This window comes from Alligator mississippiensis, chromosome 16 (genome assembly GCF_030867095.1).
Source record: "Alligator mississippiensis isolate rAllMis1 chromosome 16, rAllMis1, whole genome shotgun sequence".
In the NCBI taxonomy this organism is placed as follows: Eukaryota; Metazoa; Chordata; order Crocodylia; family Alligatoridae; genus Alligator; species Alligator mississippiensis.
The window spans coordinates 749,881-773,439 of NC_081839.1; the positions used below are offsets into that span (position 1 = coordinate 749,881).

At 46.6% G+C, this 23,559-nt stretch overlaps 1 protein-coding gene and 1 long non-coding RNA gene across 5 annotated transcripts in view; one reads left to right on the forward strand and one right to left on the reverse strand.

The window, feature by feature from the left end:
• The window catches only part of LOC102564944 (rho guanine nucleotide exchange factor 18), a 38,994-nt gene that overhangs the window by 9,701 nt on the left and 5,734 nt on the right, over window positions 1–23,559 (forward strand). For 3 of the 4 annotated variants that reach the window (XM_059719633.1, XM_059719634.1, XM_014603475.3), the window contains 17 exons: window positions 4,827–4,968; window positions 5,829–5,944; window positions 6,106–6,246; window positions 7,606–7,856; window positions 8,582–8,707; window positions 9,763–9,880; window positions 10,332–10,580; window positions 12,265–12,341; window positions 15,032–15,210; window positions 15,945–16,036; window positions 16,420–16,611; window positions 17,208–17,345; window positions 18,668–18,792; window positions 19,606–19,662; window positions 20,401–20,448; window positions 21,381–21,848; window positions 22,170–22,497. In XM_059719633.1, coding sequence (XP_059575616.1) covers window positions 4,827–4,968; window positions 5,829–5,944; window positions 6,106–6,246; window positions 7,606–7,856; window positions 8,582–8,707; window positions 9,763–9,880; window positions 10,332–10,580; window positions 12,265–12,341; window positions 15,032–15,210; window positions 15,945–16,036; window positions 16,420–16,611; window positions 17,208–17,345; window positions 18,668–18,792; window positions 19,606–19,662; window positions 20,401–20,448; window positions 21,381–21,848; window positions 22,170–22,497 — 2,847 coding nt within the window. Of the gene's footprint in view, window positions 1–4,225; window positions 4,969–5,828; window positions 5,945–6,105; window positions 6,247–7,605; window positions 7,857–8,581; window positions 8,708–9,762; window positions 9,881–10,331; window positions 10,581–12,264; window positions 12,342–15,031; window positions 15,211–15,944; window positions 16,037–16,419; window positions 16,612–17,207; window positions 17,346–18,667; window positions 18,793–19,605; window positions 19,663–20,400; window positions 20,449–21,380; window positions 21,849–22,169; window positions 22,498–23,559 lie in introns of those variants that run through there. The other variant, XM_059719632.1, reaches the window with a different exon arrangement.
• LOC109282524 (uncharacterized) lies at window positions 17,701–18,743 on the reverse strand. The gene is made up of 2 exons (XR_009457822.1): window positions 18,658–18,743; window positions 17,701–18,212 (listed from the first exon to the last, which is right to left on the reverse strand). It is a non-coding gene; the product is annotated as an uncharacterized LOC109282524 (long non-coding RNA).

The following is a 23,559-nucleotide window of genomic DNA, read 5'->3' on the forward strand; positions in this document are numbered from 1 at the left end:
TTTTACTCCTAGAATATGCTGTGCTACAACAGTCAAGTACATCTAATTGGGCATTTCTTTTTCATAGAATTAATGTCAAGGGTAGGCTCGCATGATGCTAGGAAGCAACACTGAAGACCTGAAGAATGATTTGGCATCATCAACATGAAGAGTGTCTGTCTTTGTGTTCTGCGAGGTTTTGGCAGTGAAAAGCAATTTCTTGAGGTGGGGAGGGGGTTTCGTAACAGCTCTTAGATTTTAGCTTATAAAGAGGCATTGCAGGAAGAAATCCCCAACCCTCTGGAGTGTTAATCCGGGTAATTTCTTTTAACCTGGGGCCTGATTCTCAAGGAGCCGGTTTTTATCATTCCTTCTACGTACAAGGTGAGGGGACGTGGACTACATCATCTTAAGCATAATGGTTTCCCTGCATGTCTCTGACATGCCTGACCTGACAGGTCCAAGGAATGAGTGATTTGGGGTGTGGACCAAGGTTAAAGTTAGTAGGAGGGGGAAGCAGCCAGGAACTTGAACAAAGATGATGTTGCCACCCAGTGAGGGAACAACCTGTCTTGCAGGTTAGTAATTCAAGGTCTTTTTAGAGCCAGGGCAGCTGAGGCCCGGGTGCTCTGTCCTCTGCCCCTGACAACAGGAGTGTGACTTTCCCCTGGGTGAGGGCCGATGTACGCGGCGCTGGGTTCTGAACTACCTCGTATACCTCGGGCAAGACGCCTTGGATCACTGTAGATAGCTTTCTAAAAATGTTGGCTCAGTGTGTGGCAGTGACAAAAACCCCCAATAAAATGTTGAGTATTGTTAAGAGGGGAATTGAGAACAAAATGGAGAACATCGTCATGCCATTATACAAATCCATGGTGTGCCCACATCTTCAATACCACGTGCAGTTCTGGTCTCCACATCTCCAGAAAGACATAGTAGAATTAGGAACGGTATGGAGGAGATCAACCAAAATGATCAAAGTATGGAGCAGTTGTCACACCAGGAGAGACTACAAAGGCTAGAAGTTTTCGGTTTGGAAAGGAGAAAGCTGAGGGGGCATATGATAGAGGTCTGTAAAACCACGAAGAGTGTGGGCCAAATGAACAGGGAACTGGTATTCACCAAGTCCCCAAATACTAGAACTAGGGGGCTCCCACGGAAACTAGCAGGAGACAGGTTTATAGCTAACCAGAGAAAGTACTTTTTATGTGATGCATTAACATGTGGAATTCCTTGCCACAAGGGGTGGTAGGGTCAGAGGGCACAGCCGGGTTCAGCAAGGGACTAGCCACATGGTCTGTTCGTAGGTGTTGAACAGAATAGCTGGAGGAGTCCAACCCAACATGGTGGGTGCCAGGGTGGGTGAGGAATAGGGGGAAGATTACTCTCGAGCTGTCCACTTCAATGCTCTCCCTCTAACGCCTCCACCTCTGCCACCGTTGGATACAGGGTATGGGCTTGGAGGGCCAGTGGTGGCACTGACCACATGTGGCACTTCTTAGGTTATCGTCTCAGCTGTCCACACCTGAGGTGTGGCCTTTTCCGCGGGCTGTATGCTGGGGCCACAGCTGAAGCTAATGGTGAACACCAAGGCCAGCTATCGGCAGGGTTCTCTCGGAGGACAGCTGATGCCCATCTCTGCGCTGGGGGCCTGGTAGCTGCTAGGTGGCGTTTAGGGTTTCGGGTCTACCCCACAGTTAAAAGTCTAAAGGGGTGGAAGCTGGAGCCACCTCTCTCCCATCAGATACTGCTGCACAGCGAGTGGGCCCCGGAGCTTGGCATCCTTAGCTCTGCCGTAGGAGAGCTAAGGATGGATGGAGAAGGGCACCGCCTGGGTGCTGGCACGCTGCAGGCTTCACATCTGTCCCAAGCTGCTGGTAAGGGCAGGCAGGGGGGCTCTGCGTGTGCGAGTTGTTGAGTCTGAGTGCTCTTAGCTCTGTGGCTTGCGGTGGATGTTGTTGTGCTTTTTATTTTTGAGTATTTCTTATTGCTAAGATAGAAGCGGTTCCAAGATCTGAACCTGCTCTGGCACCTGCTGCTGCTGCTGGTGGCTTTAGTCGCACGTCGGTGCGATTTCCTGCCCTGTTACTGCATGAAAGACTCGCACCGACTTGCTGTGTGCGCGGAGCAGAGACACCACGCTGAAAACAGTTGTGTATCAAACACTGTTCAACATGAACTAAGGGAGGAAATTAATTGGTTTTTTTCTAACCTCTTTAAACGACTGTGATGCTAGGGGTTACTTACAAGTATAGCAGGTGGGGGGAGTCATTACAGGCGTGCGTTTTGTTTTTTTGCCCCCCTCTTAAGGTAACCGTTCATTCTCTTTTAATTTTGGTAAGCTGCTAGGTCCTAGCTTTACTACTGCCGGCATGTAGCATAGCTCCAGAAAACATTTCTTTTTTTTTTTTCCAATTATGTGTAGTGGATCAGTTGTCTTTTCTCACAGTTTTTTTCCTCCAGGGCCCAGGCTCTCAGCTGCTTCTATTAAAGGGCTACCTTGAGTGCTAAAATAGACTACTTAAACTGACCTTGTTTCTCATTGCCCCCAAACGTGGATTACTTTATGTGTGTAGGTTTCTGATTTGTAATAGAGACAATATTACTAAACTGCTGGATTTCAGACGTGTCTGAAACAGAAGTAGCTGGTAGTGTCCTTATGACTTATGAAACCAGAGCGGTGAGATTTTACATCAGTTGACTTGGCCTGTAGGATTAATTCATGAAATATTCGGTAATACATGCACAGATGACATTCTTTACCGGTGGGTCATGGGCCTGTCCTTTGTAACCTGTGCAGCATCGCTATGAGTAGGGACCTACTTATGTTAAGCCTTTTGCGTAAGAGGCTCGGGAGGGATGCGGAGCGGTTGCAGCGATGCGCTGTAATGGACCCTTCAGAATTCAGGAAGTGCTTTTCAGAATGAAGCTGACGGTGCTGGTCGGACGTACAGGGAATACTCTTGCCCTTTCCTCAGAAACTAAAAGTTTTACTTCCTAAGTTTCTCACTGGAAGGCCACAACATTTCGGTGGCTTTTTAGAAAGTATAAAACAACCCGGTGTCACTCGACCTGAATTTCTAATTCGCATGCTGTTCTTAAGCATCAGAACACTTCATTTTGAAGTGAATGATTGTATGTTTAGCTATATAATTGTTTAAATAAATGTAATGGAGACTCAGAGTATTTTCCTGGTTAGTAAAAAGTACCACCAAATGTTAGTAGAGGTAGTTGCATTTATACCCTGCCTCCTAAGTTTAGTGTAATGGTTATATCTGAGCTGCAAATAAGCATTTAAGGGGTACCAACCAGTGAGAACCTGTCTTTAGGTAAGTAACTAAAAAGCACAGGTGCAAAGCACAATTAAAATCATTTATTTAAATCCAGGTTTTCCTGATTTAAGTCAGCCTGTTCTGAACTAGAGACGTGTGCCTTCTTCCCTAAAGAGGCATTGGCCTTCCACGTGTTCAGGTGATGGACGCGGCGGGTGACCTGTCCGCGTGCTCTCTTGGGACAAGACACCTCAGGAGCAAGTCAAGTCTGTTTCCTCTCCTAGTTAGTGGGAGATGGCACTTCTGCGAGCTGGGGCAATAATGGCTGTGATTTCATTGCAGTGTTTGGGTAACCGCATGAACAAAAACCTAATTTACACATAACAACAGAGCGTGAAAAGTGTGAATTTAGGACCCTGTTCTGTGCATTCTGTTTAGCAACTATATTTAGTGATCTACCTGTTTTTGAAAAATTTTACTTGCATCTGTCCTCACCATTTTCTTTCCATTTGTGATGGCATTTGCATTGTTTCCTTTCAGTTAGTCTCCTTTGTGCTGCTTTTTACTCTCTCTGTTTTTTCCTCTGCTTTCTGTTCTCCCTTATTTTATTTTAATTGCTGTGACCCCTCTGCCTCCCCGTCAGCAGGCTAACCCTCTAAGTTTCAAAGGTACTTGGACCAAAGGGCACCTGCAATTTCATCAGTGATGCAGAATTTTAAAGCCTGTCTGGCTGGTTTTTCCAATGGGCTCTTTTCTGATTTTTTTTTTTTTTTTTTTTTTTAATGATGTGCTTTATCGCATTCATTCCAGATGTTGGTGCTCAGTAATTGTATCTATATTTTATAAGCCTATTCCAGGTTTCATATATTATAGTGATGTGTATAATTTTAGCGTCCTTCCGATTTGCAGCCTGTCCAGGTTTGGAAAGCTGCAGTACTAAAATTGAATTTAGCAGTGGTATCTGGTACGCTCAGTGTACACGCGTGTGTGGGGCCATAAATCAGCATCTAGCAACAAGCACGGCACAGACCTCTGTGTATGTTGTTATTTCGGATTGTTCTTGTTTGACATTTACTGTTCTGTGCCCTTGTACAGTAGGGTGTGAATGACTGTGTGCAGGTCTGATGCTTTACTAAAGAAGAAGATACTTTGCAATTTCCACAGCAAATGGGCACAGTAGGGACCAATTTCCTGCACTTCAGACCTGCTGATTTAGCCAATACTGTGAGTTAAGTGGCTGGTTTAGATTTCTAGAAGGATCACAGGGTAGTATAAAAACAGTGCATCTCTGGGGCCACTTTACTTTGCTAAGTCTTAGGGCAGCTGGTTCGAGCATGGGGAATACAAACTCAAAAAGCAGCAACAGAAACGATACAGCCCCAGCTCGTCCCGAGCTGTCTTTCTGTGGTTCTTTTTCAAGGAAATGGAACGAGAATGTTTTTTTGGACAATGAGCTCTTGACGTCCAAGATCTTGTCTGCTCTCCGTCCCCAGTCCGAGCGGGGTTTGAGAGCAGGCGATCTGCAATGCACCGCTCGCTTTCTGAGCGCTGATTCCATTTTTGCTTCTCTCGCAGCCTCTCTGAAGGAGCAACCCCGGAGCATTCTCGCGGGACCGGATGGCACCCAGGCTCTGCCGCGCAATCTCGGCATGACTGTCGCCCAGAGAGGAAATTCTCAGGCTTCGCTGAATCCTGCTAGTGCTGTTAGTAAATTTGGGTAAGCAGACTACTTCTTAGTTAAGCCGCTTGTTATGGGGTGGTTTTTTTTGGGGGGTGGCGCTACTTATACACACAACTGTACTACTAAATCCTTTAAAAATAGAAGCATGCATTTATTGCAAACTCTGGAGATTTTCTGATGAGCTCTTGCTGCTTAATTTCACTTAGAGAAATGCTCCCGAAACAGAAGGCTATTTCTTTGAGGGTACACGTGCAGTCTTTTTGTTTTTTTTCCCTCTGCAGTGCTGCAAATGCTGGTATGTTAATGTTGGGATTTTGGCATTTGAATACTCTTGTTCAAGGTTTATTTTCCATTTAAATTGTTTCTCCCTAGGTCTGTGGAAAATTGGGAATCACTTCAGAGATTAAGAATAAGCTAGTTTGGTGCTAGCTTCACCCAGTGCGTTTGCCAGTGCTGTTTAACTTGAAATATCCCTTGATTAAAACAGTGCGCTACTTCAAAGCTGCTGGTTTTTTAATCTTTTTTGGGATCCATAATTATTCCCAGTCCTAGTGAAGGAGCCTTTTGCTATGATGCTACATAGGGTATGCAATGCTTTGTCCAGTTCAGTAACAGAAAAGAAGTGCCTGTTAAAGTTTAGTACCAAAAGTTGTCCAGAAGCTGATAGCAGCTTAAACTGCAAATGTATCCATACAGATAGTCGATGATGTTAATAGGTTGGTCTGACTGTTTAATTTCAGAGTTCAAAGACTGTCTTTTCTTTTTTGTGGAGCTAAGAAGATAAAAAAATGTTTAAAATGGTTTATTATAGATACATTTAGTAATGCTTTTCTCTCTAAGATGTTGGCATCCTTCATTAAAGTAACAGCTTTGTGTAATGTCTTTGACTGTTTTAGACTAAATACAGGAGAAATGGATGAAGGGGATTCTGGATTTTTAAAATTCAGGCAGACCTCATCAGATGATGTTGTCTCACTTGCATCTTCGACAGCAGACTCCATTTTTCTGGAAGGTACGGATGTTCTCTGCTTTTCAGGATTTCCTGCTGTTTTGAACAGATAATCACTCTGGAATACAATTGATACGTTCTACATTTTTGATGTTAAAGGTACTGGGGATTCAACCTGGGGCAAAGTGTGGTACTTAATGAACTGGGCTGTGTTTTTGACCTAGATGCAGTTTCTCTCTCTCTGCGAAATGAGATAGAAACAGATGCTCGTGAGTTTGAGGCAGAATCGTGGAGTGTCGCAGTGGAACAGTCTTATGCGAGGAAGCAAAGGAAAGAAGTTATCAAAAGGCAAGATGTCATTTATGGTAAGAATTAATATGTCATAGTGTTTCTATTTTGCATGTTTTCCTTGTGCTTGGGAGCTAGAATTGCATGAAGGTTTTCATGCTTTAACGTCTCGTCTTTCTGTGTATTTATGTTCTCCTGCCACGTAGTTTTAAACAACCTACAGCCTTTTCTGGAATGCTAATATATAAGCCGTGTTTGGCTGCAACCTGGAGATACCCAAAATTAGTCAACCTTACTCACTACTTGGCTGGAAAATTTCCAAAGAAAACTAAAGAACTACCAGGAAGGGGCATTCACATTTTAGTAGAGTGGCACGCTTATGTCTGTACTGATGCAGTACCCTGGAAGTTTTTTTGGCTCTCAGTACTGTTAGAAGTGCTTTCCTTCTAATGAAACCTAATACTAAAATTGTGATTTCTTGTCCTCAAAGAGCCTGTGGTTTTGATGCAAGGGTGGACTTACTGATCCCATGCCTGTCCCACATAGAACTTGTTGTCTGAAAACTGCTTCTGTGGTTTCAGCTGAATTATGAAATTCTTCATTTCCGGTTCAGAACAGTTGCTGTGATTCCACCCAAGAGATGTTTGGACAGATCCCTTTTTTATCCAGGCTTCCTTACAGATTATATCTAAAAGGATTATTACTGATGCCAAGAGGTTTTGTGCACTTCTACCCTGCTAACTTCAAAATGTTTAGTCTGTATTGCTAAGTCCCGCTAAAGAGTTTTGAGTAGACTGCAGATTTTATCTGTCCATCTGTGAGCTGCTTCAGGAAAGGTCTTTAAGCACTACCGTGCTGTCATGTCTCAGTGTAATCCTTGGCACCTTGTTGTTGATACTTCATTAATGCCTGGGGGAAATCCAAAAGCATCATGACTGAGTTTTCTATCCAAAGCCTGGCTTCTATATTTGCAAGAACGTGTAATGCCCCAGGTCTCTGTTCTACTGATGTTACAGTAGTTTGAGGTCTTCTCTAGGCTTGCATGATAATAAACCTATCAGTCTTTGTTGGACCTCAGTAAGAGGAAGGATTTTTTTTTCTATTTAATGAAAAATATAATTGAAGGCATCCCCTTCTTATCAACGCACACATTGAAACTGTGCATGACTGTGGCATGTGGGCAAAGCTTAGAGTACCCGGTACGCAACAGTAGAATTAGCGGTAGTGTTCCTTGACAATAAGAGGTAAGTGGTGGGCTTATTTAGATGCAGCTGAAGTAAGTTGGCCCTGTAGGTGCCTGTCGTTGTTCTAGTCCGTATCTGCTAGTTCTGAGCACCAGCAGCTTGGTAGTGGCTTTCACAGCCTGCTTGGTTATGTGCTTTGCCAGCCCATGCCTGATGTTTGTAAGTGACTTCAGATTTTTTCCCCATCTCCAGAGCTGATGCAGACTGAAATGCACCATGTCCGAACACTGAAAATCATGCTGAAGGTGTATTCGAAAGCACTGAGAGAGGAGCTGCAGTTCACTAACATCGCTGTCAACAAAATCTTCCCATGTGTGGATGAGTTGCTGGAGCTGCATGGACAATTCCTGGCTCAGTTAAAAGAGCGACAGAGAGAGTCCTTGGAAGAAGGCAGTGACCATAACTACATTATCCAGAATATTGGAGACCTTCTTGTGCAGCAGGTGAGAATTAACCCCTAATAGTGCTGGCATCACAATTAGTTAATGCCAAAGAAGTTAACAGTAAGATTAAAATTGCACTCTGTAAAATTTCAGTACAGAATATCCTAGATGATGTAGTTGTTTACAGTTACTTTGCCATTGATGTTCCTGGTGTCCAGAAACATCTGGTCACAAACAGTGCGCAAGGTTCACGAAATGTTTCTTTTGCACTTGTGTATGTGCTTCCTGACTTGCTGGTGCCAGGACACCCCACTCCACTCCACTCTTCCCAATCAGTAGCGCACTACTGATGTCCCCCCGAACTTGGCTACCCTGCCTCTGTTTAACCTGTGGTTTACAGCCTGTGTAAATTGGAAGTCCTTTTTATAATTGGGCCTCCCTTTTATTCAGGATCTGGAGTGATGCTGCTTTTCCCCTATTATGACATTTGGATGCCCCCCACTTTGTGTCCCTAAAAAGCTGTTTTAAGCCACTTTTATTTGTTCCCCTCTTGGCAGCAGTCGCAGAATGTTGCCTGAGCCACCTCACTTCAAAACCCTCCTCCCCTGCTTCCAGTACATGAGAAGCTGGTATAGCAAAAAACCTATATCCCCAAAGCCAAGCAGCACAAATCCTGATGAAACCCAGCAGTGCTACAGTAGCCAGTCTTGGGGCAGAGGGAAGGTAGTGACCACTTACATTTTAACTGGATAATTTAATGTCACCATCATGTTTCCAATGTTTAGTTTTCAGGTGAAATTGGGGAGAGAATGAAAGAAAAATACGGAGTGTTCTGTGGTGGTCATAATGAAGCTGTCAGTTATTATAAGGAGCTGCTGCAGAGCAACAAGAAATTTCAGAACTTAATGAAGGTAAAAAAAACAATCGCGAAACAAATCCTCTTTTCCCAAAGGGCAAGGTATCTCTGAGTTGCTCAGGGTTAGTTTTGCATTGAAGACCCCTTGTATTTAGCTGCAGGGAGCCCATAACTGGAAGGAACATAAATTTATTTGGCAGGCTGCTGGCCACATGGCTTTTGTGCATCCCAAGCCTCACGGGCACTTTGGCTATAACCAAGGTCACGGCAGAATGCTCAGTTCTTGAGAGGCTGGCGGTGGACAGAAGATTGTAGACTATGTAGACTCAGAAAGCAGATTCCCCCTTATAGGACACAAGAGGAGGAGGAATACAAAAGTATAATTGATACCTCTTGAAGGGGAGAGCCATAAGCAGCGTTCTCTAAGCTGTGCAGCGTGCGTGGCTGCGCTTATGCCGGGCTGCCAGGTGTGCCTGCACAGCCACGCATGCCGCACAGTTTAGAGGGAGCGCTGGCCATGGGTCTGTGCTCTGGCCTGCTGCCAGGACGCTGTGGGTAGGATCGGTTTGGCTGCTGTAGTTCTGCTGTTTTAGAACATTTCCTCCATAAATGGAGTTGTGGGCATTTAGTTAGCATTACATTGCAGAAACAGTCAAAATAGACATCTGTGCCCTATTCGTTAGTGAACACAATTCTTCACCCTTAGCCTGCTGATTCTGATTTAAAAAGTGTATTAAGTACATCTCAAAAGGCATCCTGACTTTGGGGAAAAATGTGCATTAAATAGGAAATCCCACAGCTTGAAGTTTAATCTGTGTTACTGGCACTGGAGATAACACTTAAAATATCATTTTCTGTGATACAAATGAAAAGTAACAACAAGCTTGTCATGTGCATGAGGTGCCTATTGCTAATTTGTGATCAGCCTTTATGTGGCCGTGTTATGACAGTGTCCACAGTTTCCTGTTGCACAAAGGGAGACATTTCAGGAGGTAAGGCATGGGAATGGGGAGGGAGACAGGAGAGAAGTAAATTAAATGCTTCGTGTGATAATGAGTGGCGTATGCTTGGTGGGCTTGAATATTGACTTCCTCTGTGTTTGCTCCCTAGAAAATAGGCAATTCACCCATTGTGAGGCGACTTGGTGTCCAGGAGTGCATCCTCCTAGTCACTCAGCGCATTACCAAGTACCCAGTGCTGGTGGAGCGCATTATTCAGAACACGGAAGGTATTTCATGTACTCTTTCCCAGAGATGCTGCCAGTCGCTTTCCTTCCTGCTCCAGCCCCCTCTTGCCTTGCCCTTCCCTCTTCCCAGACAGGGAGCACTTGCTGCGACTCCCTCCAGATGCTGCTCTTTCTTTTCTTTTTTGTTAAAGACTTGGCATTTGAGCTGCAAGCTAGCATATGCTCAGAGGCAGAACGAGATCTTAAGTCTAAAGACAAAGAATCTTTTCGTTTCTAGCCCCTTCCTTTGATGAGGATTTGCTGTGTTGGCTGGGGGTGTTTTGTACCTCCTGCTCCTAAGAAACCGTTCAGTTTTGGTGCGAGTTGGATTGTTTAGGATTTGTTTGCAGGAGGCATTTCACGTACCGGAAATTTAAATGCATTTCAGCATGAATGCAAAATTCCTTAAATACAAAAGCAAGGTCAGATTGACGAGTAATCTACTTTTTTGCAGCTGGCACTAAAGATTATGAAGAGCTGACCCAGGCGCTCAGTCTCATTAAAGAGACAATCACTCATGTAGATGCCAAGGTAAATGAGTGTGAGAAGGGACAACGTCTGAGAGAAATTATGCAGAAAATGGAGGTCAAGTCATCCGGGAAGTACAGGAATGGGCTGTTTTTCCGGAAGGATGATATGGGGCGGCGGCAGCTCCTGTTGGATGGGACGCTGTACTGGAAAGCTGCGTCGGGACGTCTCAAAGGTAGAGGACTGGCAGGGGGAAAGTGCACCAGGGAAACAAGATTTCTATTAGTTTAGTAACTGTTTGTTAATGATTGATTGATTGATTGGGTATAAAGTAGGATGGTGATAACCTGCTAGTTTAATACAATACTGAAGGAAATAGCACTTGTTCTATTCCTGGCTTGTTAAATAAGCATCCCTATAACGGTGCACAGTAAGTTGAGTTGCTTATGCTGTTTGCTTATTATCTGTCTGCTCCTCTGCCCAGTTCAAGAGGGAGGTCTTTAGAGTGATGACAAGGTGTTGAGTCATCCTGCCTTCGGCTCCTGTGGAAAGACATTATCTTGTGTGAGCTCTGATTCACACTTTGAAATATCATGTCATGTCAACCCTATGACACCTTCCCTCCGCTTGGCCAGAAAATCAAAAGAGCTGCTGTAAGCTCAAGATTTGTTAACATTGACATGGCTGAAGGGCACCAGAAGAGACCTTGCTGGCTCGTGCTGTGTGGCCAGGAGGAACCTGGTGCCCGGGGATGTCGTGTTGTTCCAGAAGAATCTGCCGATGGAACTCAGGCGTGTTCCTTCCTGAGCAGACGCTGTCTAGATGCGGTGTTCGGCTCCGAGCTGCTCGGAAAATCTTCTGCCTGTGCTCCAGCCCAAAGCACGCGTGCTCAGGCAGCAGAGTAATCCACCTGGTATTGCAAATGATGTCCGTGTGAAAGCCTGGTTGATTAGTTGTTAGAACCGGTGGGTACTTGCACTGTTCCCCTTCCTCTTCATACGGTTGTTTCTGTAAACCTGAGTGTTTCTCCAGAGATGTCTGGTTCCGACAAGTTTAGCAGCTTAGAAATCACTAAATAAAACTGCTGGATAGATGTCTAATCTAGATCTTCTCTTACGGCATTGTCTCTCACTCTGGTACCTGAGAGAGACAACTATGAGCCGAGGCCATGCTGAGGACCCTACTCCAGGCCACAGGGCCATCCTCCAGAATCCAGGCTTTTCTGGATTGTAAGGATTATTGGTGCAGCCCCCCCCCGAGTAGTCAGCCTCAGAAATGTGGCCTGAATACGTGATGCAGGAGCAGCGGCTCGGAGGGGTGAATTACCCATTTGCCTCGATAGATTTTTATCACTCAACCCTGAATAATTCAATTGAAATGTTAACTTTCTTAACCTCTTCATTGCTGGATTTACGAGAAACCAGCAATCTCCTGCCGTGATTCCAAGATGCCTCCAAAGTCCTCCCTTGCTGCACAGCTTCTCTTGCTTCCATAGCAATTAAACGTCTTAGAAACCAAATCCGTACCATGAAAACTGAGCATGTGGGCCCATAGAAAACAAGTGCTATAGTAAAATAAATAAAGCAATGGCTATAGTACTGCCCGTCTTAATTTCAATACAAAGTACCTCTCTGCTGCTAATTTAAACCTGGGTGCAGAAAACATGCGACCTCACCACATGGTTCATATCTAATGCGCTGAAGGGTAAGTACGTGAGGCCTTGATGATCATCCATCCTGCTCGGTTGTTTCGTAAAATGGCTCGTCACAAGGTTGAAACGGGGCTGAGAAGACACAAGTACAAGAGCATCCTCCGTGCTGCTCCACGTTAACACTGCAGTGCAAAGTGAAAGGGTTGTAAGTTTACACCAGTCTTTGGCTTTACACCCACTTCCGTTTTCTCTTTCTGTTGCTTTTTAGATATCCTGGCTGTCCTGTTAACTGATGTACTTTTGCTGCTGCAAGAAAAGGACCAAAAATATACTTTTGCATCTGTGGTATGTACCTTTCTCCTCAGAGCATTTGCTGACAATATTAATGAAAACGACTGAGACCAAGCTAAGAATACGCACAGAGACCTCACATACAAACGTGGTGGAGGTGCCAAACGCCTCCATAGAGACCAAGGCCTTGTGGTGGCGTGTGCTGCACAGGTGTGCCTGGAAGACCTTGCAGAGCTGTGGCTTACATGCCAGCTGGTGCAGAGCGCCCCTTCCTGCTGTCTGGGAATCTCTCCCACCCCCAGCAGCGGGCATGTAGGCAATAGGAAAGTCAGAGTAATAGGAACAGAGCGTTACAGTTCTCGTGACACTAAACTGCTCCCCCACCTTTGTGGGCCGCGCAGGCAGTGACACAAGAAACAGAAAGAACAAGTACCTAAAATAAAGTCAAGCAAGCCAGACACCTTGGGGTCACTTCCTCTGAAATAAAGCTAATGCTGGTTCAGCTGTGCTACTTCTTGTAGTGCGGAGCAGCAAGCCCGAGCTACTTTAACTCACCAGGCTTTGGCTTCCTGTTGCTTTGAATAAGGAGCTGTGTTTTTTACCACTCCCTCCTGTCTTTCAGCTGTCTGTCCCTGTCCCTGTCTCTTCTGGTAGCATGCGACTGAGGCAGGATAGAGCCGTGTTTTGAAAGGCACCTGCAAACAGCCCTTTAGGGAGTGGGTCTCCGCTGCCTGGCTCCCCTCTTATATGTCAATTTGAGGAAAGGATCTGTAGAAAAAGCACATTGTGGCCATGGAAACTGTTGAAGGCTGGAGGCTGAAGCAAACGTAATGATCAGTCATTTGGAGCACTCAGACTCGGTGGATTGGCTTGCTTTTTCAAGGCATTTCCTAGCTTGCCCTTTGTGCCATTACCAGCGGAGAGATTACATATGTTCTGTACTGACCAAAGGTCAGTTGTGGGTGTAGCAATCTGCCATGCTAATTAGGACACTGAAACTGTAGTTTACTTTTGTTTTAAACCATTAGTTACCTTGTCCAGATATTTTTCAGCATAGCAGGACTGAGGCTTAATTTCCATGGCAAACTTAATCATGACGACTAACACGTAATTTAAATAAGTAATTCATGTTAAACATGTAGCTGAGCGCTGAAAATGCTTTCTTGAATCGAAGCATCTTCATGGTAAAGCTGCCACTTTTATGTCCTGTCTATTTGTAATAACACATGCGTTGGCTTGCTTTTATAGCACAGGACCACAATGAAACTGGCTTCTGATCCGTTTAATAAAACGGACACTCAGCTGAAATAAGTACCAAATATACCTGCAAAACTCTAGCAGGAGCTGGAGCACTTGGGACATGGTCACTTAGGAGACTTTTGAGTTTCCTTTTCTGCCCCTGTGCATGGTTTGCAGCCCCTCTTATAGGGGTCTGGACTGTTTTTCTTATGCCACTTCAGTAAGCCAGCTGCCAAACCTGCTCTAAAACTACAAACATGCATCCAACAAGCTGCCGCTATCCCAGGCCCCGGGAAAGGCGCCTCCCTGCAGAAAGCCACGTGTAGCCCTGGCCCGAGCTGTTCTCAACATCCTCACATTCATGAGCTCTGTTTTTAAATGAGCTAAGTGTTAACCTCCCCTAAGTAAACTAACAAGAGGGTGGAGAGTGAGTGGATACATCCTGTAATCCTGCATTGGCTTGGTGACCTGGCTCCTGACTTGAGCCAGCTGAGAGTCCTCGCATGTAGCTGACAAGTTACTTTTCTTGATGTCAAACCCTTTAGCTCCTGCCCTGTGAAATGTAATATTAATAGCCTGCAAAACGACTCGTTCCTCACCTGCGTGTGTCAGGCCGCAGTAGTAAGTGTAGGCAGGGATGCTACTCATTGTTCACCTCACTCTATATTACTTGTCTTACAGAAATGAGCAGCTGAATCCCTTGTCATACAGAATTTTAGATCTACCAGGCATAGCTCCAGTTTCCCAGAACCGAAGGGGGGCAAAGCTAGGCGTTTCTGTTTGTTGTGTAACGAACCTGCCACTTTGGCGTCGCCATTGCTTCCTCTTGTTCTCTCTCCCCAGGGTTCTTTATTTTGTGAATCATTAGATCTTGTGCTTTCTACTTGTTCTGATCTTGCTGTTGCCAAATGGAGCAAAGTCCAAACTGGTTCGTGTTGCCCTTCAATAAGGACGAGAGCTGAAATTCAGGAAATTCCAGGAAAAAGTAGAAACAAATTTTGTGTGGAAAGATGTTATGCCTTTCAAGTAGCTGGTGGCTGCTTTCGCTCTGAATAGACAGAGCAATTAATTTCAGTGTTAGTCATTCAAAAGCCTTGGAAGTGCTCCTTTCTCAGAAATGGGACGGCTAAGAGGGAGAGGAATATGGGGAGGAAACGTATCCCTCTGGGCCCCGAGTAAGCCGTGCTTTGGAGCACGTGTGTAACTGGAACCCCGAGTTCCACCGGCTCCCACGTAAACACGTGTGCAAGGGCTGTGCTGAATCGAAGGGTTAGATCTTGTTTTTAGAACGTAGATTTTTTTTCAGACAGGGACTTGGCATGCAGCAGATGAGAACAATGACATGCACATCAGTCTTATTATATAAAAGGGCCAGAGCAACCAAGCTTGGCTGCAGTCTGTCTTCATTGGTCTCGCACGCGAAGAGCGAGGAGAGCCCAAAACCTAAAGATGCTGCCTGAGCTAGTATTGCAGTGAAGTCTAATGCACCCAATCTTGTCTTGCAGGACTCTAAGCCACCAGTTATTTCATTGCAGAAGTTGATTGTCAGAGAGGTAGCTAATGAGGAGAAAGCCATGTTCTTAATTAGCGCCTCGATGAAAGGGCCAGAAATGTATGAAATTCATACCAGCTCCAAAGAAGAGAGAAATTCTTGGATGGCTCACATTCGCAGAGCTGTGGAAAGGTAAAGTGGGCCAAAAGGCAGGGGGTTTGGTTTCTGCTCGCATGTTTGATCCCTCGACACTACTGACCATTCTGCCTTTGTGGTAAAGAGAAGTTTGACTAGCTCTGTCCTTCAGGCTCCATGTCGCACCCTCGCCAAGGCTGGGCCTACACTGCAGGGGCCGTGGGTGGGGGCTGCTTTCCGTTTGTCTGGACATCCTGGCGTGGACACAGCTCTGCCAGCAGCGGGGGCTCCGTTCCTCTGACCGACAGAAGCTGTCCCAGCAGCCGCTGCCGTCTGCCGGCAGAGCTGTGAGCACGTGGCTGGGCAGCCTGGCTATGGCGGCTGAACTTCAATACAGGCAGGGGCCAAGGAAACCGCTGGTCATGCCAGTGTATGTTCTTGTGGGAACCAGGTAGATTTGGCTAGTTCTTGGCTTTCCCTTCTTGCTGTTTGTATTTCACATCCTTGCTAAGAGCGAAGCACTCAGCTTGGCACATGGTTACCTGCAAGGGCAGCTTACAAGAGATGTGGGGAGAACAGGGCTGTGCCTGTCAGTAAGTCTTGCTTGGAAGATTCAGCCGTTCTCAGGGTGATGGGTCACTGCCTGCCACGAACAAGGGTGCGCTGGGTAAGGGAAGCAAACGGTGCAGGATAGGGCGCTCCCTGGGAAGGCCTGCAGGATGTGGCCCAGGGTGATGTGGGAAGTTCCCTGTATGGAGATCCAACAGATTCCCCTCCTTGCCCACTTCTAGCTGCCCTTATGAAGAGGAAGGAACGCTGAATGACACTGAAGAGGAAAGGAGACTGGCGGAAGCACGAGCAGCTAAATTGAAGGAATTTCAAGGTAACCATTTATGCCCCGGCCCAGGGAGCAGTTTCTTGTAGCGCTGGCTCTTTTGCGGCCCCCATAACTGACAGCATGTTCCCACCCTGCGGTAATTCAAGCAGCCCTTGTTGCAGGATTGCAAGCCAGTCGCGGCATTTCTGCAGTTAAACAAATTATTTAAAAGAAAAGAAAACCTCCCACTTCCATTGAGAAGCAAAAAATTCTGTGCCTCTCTCCTGCCCAGTAAGTTTTTTTTTTTCCTAGCCATTAATGATGATAAAGCATCAAACATAGAATAAGTACAAAATAAATTATTAGGATAATTTGACATGAACATTGTGTTCCTGGGACTGACTTGCCAGGCAGCATTGCAAGGTTGAAATCTGTTTGTGTTTTCTCAGAACGTCTGAGCACGAAAGATGATCTGATTATGCAAAGACTGATTGAAAAACAACAGATTTATCTAGAAATGTTTGAAACGAATGGGTTTGAAGACCTTTCTCCAGGGGTCGGATCCAGACTCCTTCTGAAGGGCACGGATAGCTCAGAGAATCTGCAAGGAGAAGTGATCCTAAAATCTGCAGTGACAGAAGGTAGGTGCAAAAGATGGGTGTGCATGCATGTGTGTGTGTGTGCACACACATGTATACACAGAAGCAAATCATAATTAAGCGCTGTGGAACAGTTCTGCATACCTAATTCTCAGGACCTGCTTGTGTGATAAGTGAAGGGCGTATTTGTTTAATTGTTCTCTCCCGGGTGGAATATCGCCAATGTAAGAAAAGTCAACTGATAGAACCTGACCTTGAGTTTATTTAGCTGGGCTGTTTCCAAGTACCTTGATAGCATGTCAGCTTTGCACCTTGATGCCACATAAGAGTTCCAGCTTAAGACTGGGCTGCCAGCATGAGCAAAGACACCGAGCACAGATACCGTCACCCTTATTGGTAGCTGATCTGCGAGGGCAATTGATTTAGCTGAATCCCCATGTGAGGATGAGGTATTGTTTTCACATGTGACTTTCGGGTTTGGAGTTTGTGGCATGCTGCCGAAACGGTCTAAGAGCATCTGAACCTCTAATGTATGTGCGAAATGCTTGAATGGTTGTTAGTGTACTGTATTAGCATGATGCAGCTTCCCCATGGCATGGCTATGGTTGTTTGAAACGACCTGTTCTTTGCTTCCCTAGCTGAGAACCTCCAGAACCTGATCGTCGCTTACTTTGGCAATGCAGCCTGTCATCCTGAAGACAGCTGTGGGACTGGGCTCCCCAGGAGAGCAGAGACCTTTGGGGGCTATGATAGCAGCCCCTCTGTTCCAAGCAAAAGTAAGATTAGGATTTTGGGGGCCCTGAGGGGGTCAGAGGGAGCATGTGGACGTTCTTGTCACTTTACTGTCCTGTTCTGAACCACGTTTCTGGACGAGGAGAGTCAATCAAACCAGGCTCTGACACAGACTGTCGTAGAACAGGGCCCCACAAAGCTCATCCTGACTAGCAAATACACCTGCAAAAAGAGGAGTGTCAGGCTGCCAGGATCAGCGGTTGAGGGCAGAACACCTTGTTAGTTCAAAGATGACAAACCAGTAACAATGCACATGGTGACTTCCTACCAACCAGATAGTATTTCTAATAACTGCAGAGCACACAAGCTAATTCCGTCTGATGAAAAGGAAAGCTGAGCTGGGGAGTTTAAACCCAAGTTTATTTCTGGCTGTCAAATAACCTCTAATGCTTCCAACAGCTCTGTGCAGACAGTGCAAGGCTGCAAAATGTATGCAATCATTTAAACCAGTGCTTCTTAACCTTTTTTCGACAAAAGACCTCCCCCCACCCTCAGAAAATGCCAGCTCTTAGTTTTCACTTGTTTTCTGACTACAGAAAACTAGAGTGATTCTTCTGTTGCAAAGACCTTGGAAATACCACAGCGGGTCAGATTAATTTATAACATCCTTTGATATTGTGTTTGAAATCACTGGGTTTATCTCGTGAACCATATTTGCACACCTAACAGCACTACCATGTTGCGGCACCCTTGGAAGTGTCTCGAGGCACCCAGGGTGCTGCAGCACTCTGGTTAAGAATTGCTGGCTTAAACCGTCACTGGGCACAGATGCTCTCATCACAAAGGCAGTGGCATGAATGGAAATGCCAGCTACCACCCATCTTCATCCAGTTCTGCTTTGTCTGAGCTTCCTGGAAAAAAGTAACATGGTCGATATCAGCCCGTTCTCATGTGCAGGGGCAGTTTCACCTGCCTGTGAAAGGTAGCATGGATGAAAGTAACGTGCTACACGTACACGCTCCGGACGAGAGCTGGTTTGCAGCTCCTCCTTCACTGCCTCCACGCAGACCAGCAGTGGATTCGGATAGGGTCCTAGTAGCGGCAAACGCTACAGGTGTTTTAGCAGCCCTGATAGCCGCTGATGTTCCTATGGGCATGAATCAGTAGTCACCGTGGCTGTGTCCTAGTCCACGTTCTTCAGGTTCTTGCTGGAAATCTGACGGACCTAGTTCCTATGACTGCCTGCTTCTCTGCACTTGTTTTAAGGGACTAAAACAAACCATTACAAGTAGTTGGTACTCCCCCCCACCTCCAGTGTTGTGCTTGTCCCCATCGTACTTGTGTTCACGGCATTACCTGCTTTCAGACGGCAGTTTCAGGAAGAAGGTCAGTGGCAGTGACCAGAGGCTGTGGGAACGGAAAGGACTTCCGTTGAGTTCCAGCGTGCAGCTCCAAGATCCTCCCGCTGATGCAGAAGAAGGATCTCACACAGTATGTTTGTTTTAAATGCATTGTGTGCTGGCTCCAGCGAACCTGGTGGAGGTGGGAAAAGTCATTGAAAACGACAGATCTGGCTGAGAGTGCCGGCTCCTTAGCCAGAGCCCAAGCAGCCTGTCAAAGCACTGCCTGTTTCTTGGGCTGACCTAGCAGTTTGCAGTCTTACACTTGAGCGTGAGAGCCTACTTTTACTGACTTGGCATCTCTTTCACTCAAGGCAGTTATCCAGTCTGTATTGGGTAGCTGCTAAGGCATCTGTTTCAGGCAAGAATTTGCCTAAAATGTACCCAGGTGCTTCTCGCGGAGTGTGAGAGCCCATGAGGAAGGCGTAGGGCATCCCTGAGTGCCACGCAGTCGTGCAGCAGGAGGCCTCTTCCTTTTACTTTCTTCCTCAGATTCGTAACACCAAAGTGATGCGGGCATTTCGGAGACTGGAACTGAGGCTGTTGTGACTCATTAGTCTGAATTCTTGTCAGTCTCCATCATCCTTAGCAAAATTAATTTTTAAAAAACCCAAGAAAACTTGTTTTCTCTAAGACTTGAGAACTCCAGTTTGACCGCTTTTATCATGTTACTCTGCGGCACACCTGGATGCAAGGACTGATCTCCTTGCTCTGTAAATACCTGCAATCTTTTAAATGAATCTGACTTTGCATGGCTAAAACCGAGCAAATAAAACACTGCTGCTGAAACTGTGATTTTAAAATTTCCTTTTAAACCTCCATGCTTGCATTGCAAGCACTGCTGACTCGCCTGCTGTGTGCCGCGTGGACAGTTACGTGCTTCTCTTTTCTTTTTCTTCTGTAGGATGAGATAACAAGACTGGAGTATAGTAGCGGTTTCCAGCCCACCCTGGAGTCTGAGGTACCACAGTGTGCTATGCAATACCATTGGTCCCACAGCGTGCAAAAAGGAAATTAAAGTACATAGAAACGTAAACTCAATAATGTACCTTGTCATCACTGGCGTGTCCTTCCTTCTTGTCCTTCTGACAAGGTATTTAGCAGAACTTGCAGGTTCACTGGAATCTGACAGTGCGCCATGAGCACTTCTGCTGTGGCCTCAAACTCGTGACCTCTGGGCTGTCAGCGCCGTGCCTTAGGGTCTGCACCACCCTTGCCCCTATGCTGATGCGTAACAAATGCAGAGACTAAAGTACCCCTAGGAAGGAAAGATGAGTTTTAGATATCCAGAGAAATGTTTCAGAGAGTGGGATGACTACCTGCCATTCACTTTGCACTCCTGTTATCACTCTGATAAGATACAATATGGCTTGAATTGCTCAGCGATGACGTCAGCAGCTGCCCGTAGGTGATGAGTCCGTGCAGGAGGTCTGGAAGAAACGAGCCTCAAGGCAGTATGGAGAGGAAGGCTATTGCCCCAATTCCCTATGCAGTATTGCTCTGATAAATGTAGTTCCCCAGTGAATGTTTCCACTACGATGTTTTTCCAGGTTTTTCCTGTCAAATGACTTGGCAGTTGTTTGTCTTCTGTGTGTGGTTCTATTCAGGCAGCATTCATTTCAGTATTGAAAAAAAAGGGTAGACATTGTGTAAAAACACTCTCCCCTCCAGAGTCTCTAACGCTCTTCTCTTTCTTCAGCTTGTCCAAAGGATACAAAACCTCTTACAGTTGCTCCTCAGACTTCAGGTAAAAGTTGCATATTCAGTCCAATAGATGTGTTGTGTTGTGTTGAGCTGTTAAGTTTGCTGCAATGTAGGTAATGGTGTTTGCTTGTAGCAGCACCAAAAAGTCAGATTTTCTGGCTGTGCCAAAGGTAGCTGAAAAATGTATTTGAGACTTGAGTTCTAGCGCGACCAGCGTGATTCCTGGCCTTTTGGAGGAGCCGAGCTCTAGTGCTTCATGAGAGTGAAACTTCGTTCCTTTTAATTTATGTCCGATCCGCCCCGTTTACCTCTTAGGCTTCCATTTGCTTTTCTTGCTGTGAAGTGTGCTGTGCTCCCCGCAGGTATTCCTGTTGAATAGAAACACGTGCACGTGGCAGCGATTCTCAGCCAGGGGGCTGGGGAATATTATCCTCTGATAACAGTGTTATAATATAACTGCAGTAGCACTGTTAGGGGTACAGACATGATTCACAAGACAACCCAGAATTTACAAACAGGAATCAAAAGCATTCTGGCCTGTTGTGGTCTTTCGGAGTTCTTTGCAACTAAAGTATTGCTCTAGCATGTCTCTGTATTCAGAAAAGGAGTGGAAACTAAAAGCTGGCACTTTCCAGGGGGGCCTTGAATCTGTTGAGGGGTGTCTCCAGTCTCAAAATGCTGAGAATCGCTGGTACATACGGTGACGCAGGTACTATAATTTGATACAGTACTTCATAACATTCAAGGTGATCTCTAGGGACAAAAGATGCTTCACTTTGAACGGTCCAGGCTTAATCTTTTGTCTCGAGATTATCTATAATATTGAGCTGATTGCTGCGATGCATTCTGACTGGGAGCTCGGTCCAGCTCTGGAGACCGACGTCTGTCTCTCCTGAGATGTGGCAGTCTCACCTCACCACAGCTGTGTCTTTCAAGCCCACGTGCCTAATGATTCTGTTGGGGTGTTTCTTCCAGGCAGTGATATCCCAGCAGGACAGCTGCATTGAAATGCAGCGTGCCACCCTCCTGGATCGGGAGAAGCAGTACCGGCTGCAGTCGACACGTGGAAACCTGCTTCTAGAGCAAGAAAAGCAGCGCAACTTCGAGAAACAGAAGGAAGAAATGGCAAACGTGCAGAAGCTGCAAAACCAGCTGAAGCAGGAGCAGCAGCGCTGGGAGCGGAAGAGGGACTGGCAGCAGAAGGAATTTGAGAAGACGGAGGCACAGCTGCAGGAGCGCGAGGAGGAAACCCGGCAGCTGAAGGATCGCTTGAGCCAGGATCGGGAGGAGCTGGAGAGACAACGGGAGGCCTATCAGCACGACCTGGAGAGGCTGCGGGAAGCACAGAGAGCGGTCGAGAAAGAGAGAGAACGTCTAGAGCAGCAAAAGAAGCTAAAGAAGCAGAATACGGTGTCAGGCACGTTCTCTCCAGACCTGGGACAGGTAAGGAGCTTGTCCCCGGGGAGGACGGAGGCTCTTTTTGCTTCCTGCCCCCTTCTCACTCTGCCGCCGCTGCTCACTGTGGCCCTCTTGGAAGCCCTCTCCCGGCGGTAATGATAAATAAGATCTGTGTGGCTAAGCTGCTTGCTTCGTGTAGCAGGACTTCTTTAGACGGTATTTCAGTGTAGCACGTTGCAGGGGCAGGGACGGGGCAGCCACTTGTGTTGGTCACAAGGAGTTTCTCTCTTGGGGAATAATGGTTCTACACTTCTTGGAGAGGTGCAGAGCATCCATTTTATATAGACCAACTTCTTTCTCACGTAGGGCCAAATGCTGAGCCATTCCGCCAGCTTCAATGGAGAAGGGATAGAAGTTTCGGTGCCGCACCTGAAAACCTCTGGGAGGGCCAGCGTCTCGGGAATGGATTATCTGGAGCGGCCAGAGCTGGTTCGCAGGGACAGCACCACCCTGGAGAATCGCCTGGTTCCTGCAATGAAAAACGAAGTGCCAATACACCTCCTGAGCGCAACCAATCAGATACAGAAGCAGGCTGCGGTTCAGCAACAAATCCCCACCAAGCTTGCCGCTTTCTCAAAAGGAAGCAAAGAAAAGGGTGGGAAAAGCAAAGCATCTCACAGGATGGACAGCTCAGGTGAGGGTAATAAAGTACATCCCACGGTTCTGCCAAAATCAGACTCTCAGGACAGCGCGCAGGGGAAATCACAGATCAGCTCTGGCCAGCCCAGAAGGGCCTGCCCATGTGCATTGCAGAGCCACCAGTCGCAGGCGGGCGTGTGCACGCCGGGGGCTGAAAGCTGGTGAAAGGCCAGGTTACAAGTGACTACAGCCCTTGGAACAGGGAGGTGGCCTGCCTGGGCCACATGTCTTCATTAGTCCTGCGTGGTGCAGTCACTTGCTAACCCACCAGCCGTGTCAAAGTCTGCTTGGCCCCTGGCCCCCAGAGTGACAGTAGTGGACAGACTAGCAGCATCGTACGTGCACCGAGGGAGCAGAACGTGTCCACACGGATTTGCTCCCGTGTTTCTCCGTCACTGTCCTCAGCTGCGGCACCTCTGAGTGCGGGCAGGGGAGAAATAGGTTCCTGTTTCCAGAGAGCTGCTGAGAAGCGGAGCATCCAGCCTAGATCTGGGCACGAGTATTTCGAGCAGGTAGCAAGGAGTGAATGATGATTGCTCCTGAGTCTAGCTTACGTGTGAATGCTGAGTGCCACATATTATCACCGTGGCTAGGCATAATAATAGTACCCGAAGCTATGCCAGCTTGCTGCGGTTGGTTCATGCCAACCAGCCTTTCCCTGCCTCTTTGTGGGTAGTGGTGGGTTCAGGAACATTTCCCTGAGGCAATGATGTACACGTCCCAGTACAAACCCAACGGTTCCCGCATCTAGCCGGGCCCAGCCCCTCCCTCGGCACTTGGAAGTTGGTACCTTGCCAACATTCCTCGCATCCTCGGTGTGATTTTCCAGGCCAGAAGGGGCCCATCGACTTCACTGTAAAGTCCAAAAAGGGCTAGTTTTGTTCGAAATAGAAGGGAGTCCAAATGTGGTTACGATGCCACGATGTAATTTGCTGCTAACAGTTGAGTACTAAGCAGTGGCCTTTGCCAATGACAGACGATGCAAAAACCACAGCTTTCCAGCCGCTTAAAAGGATCTTATTTTCAGGAAAGGAGAGCAGCCTGTAGCTCTGCCTTA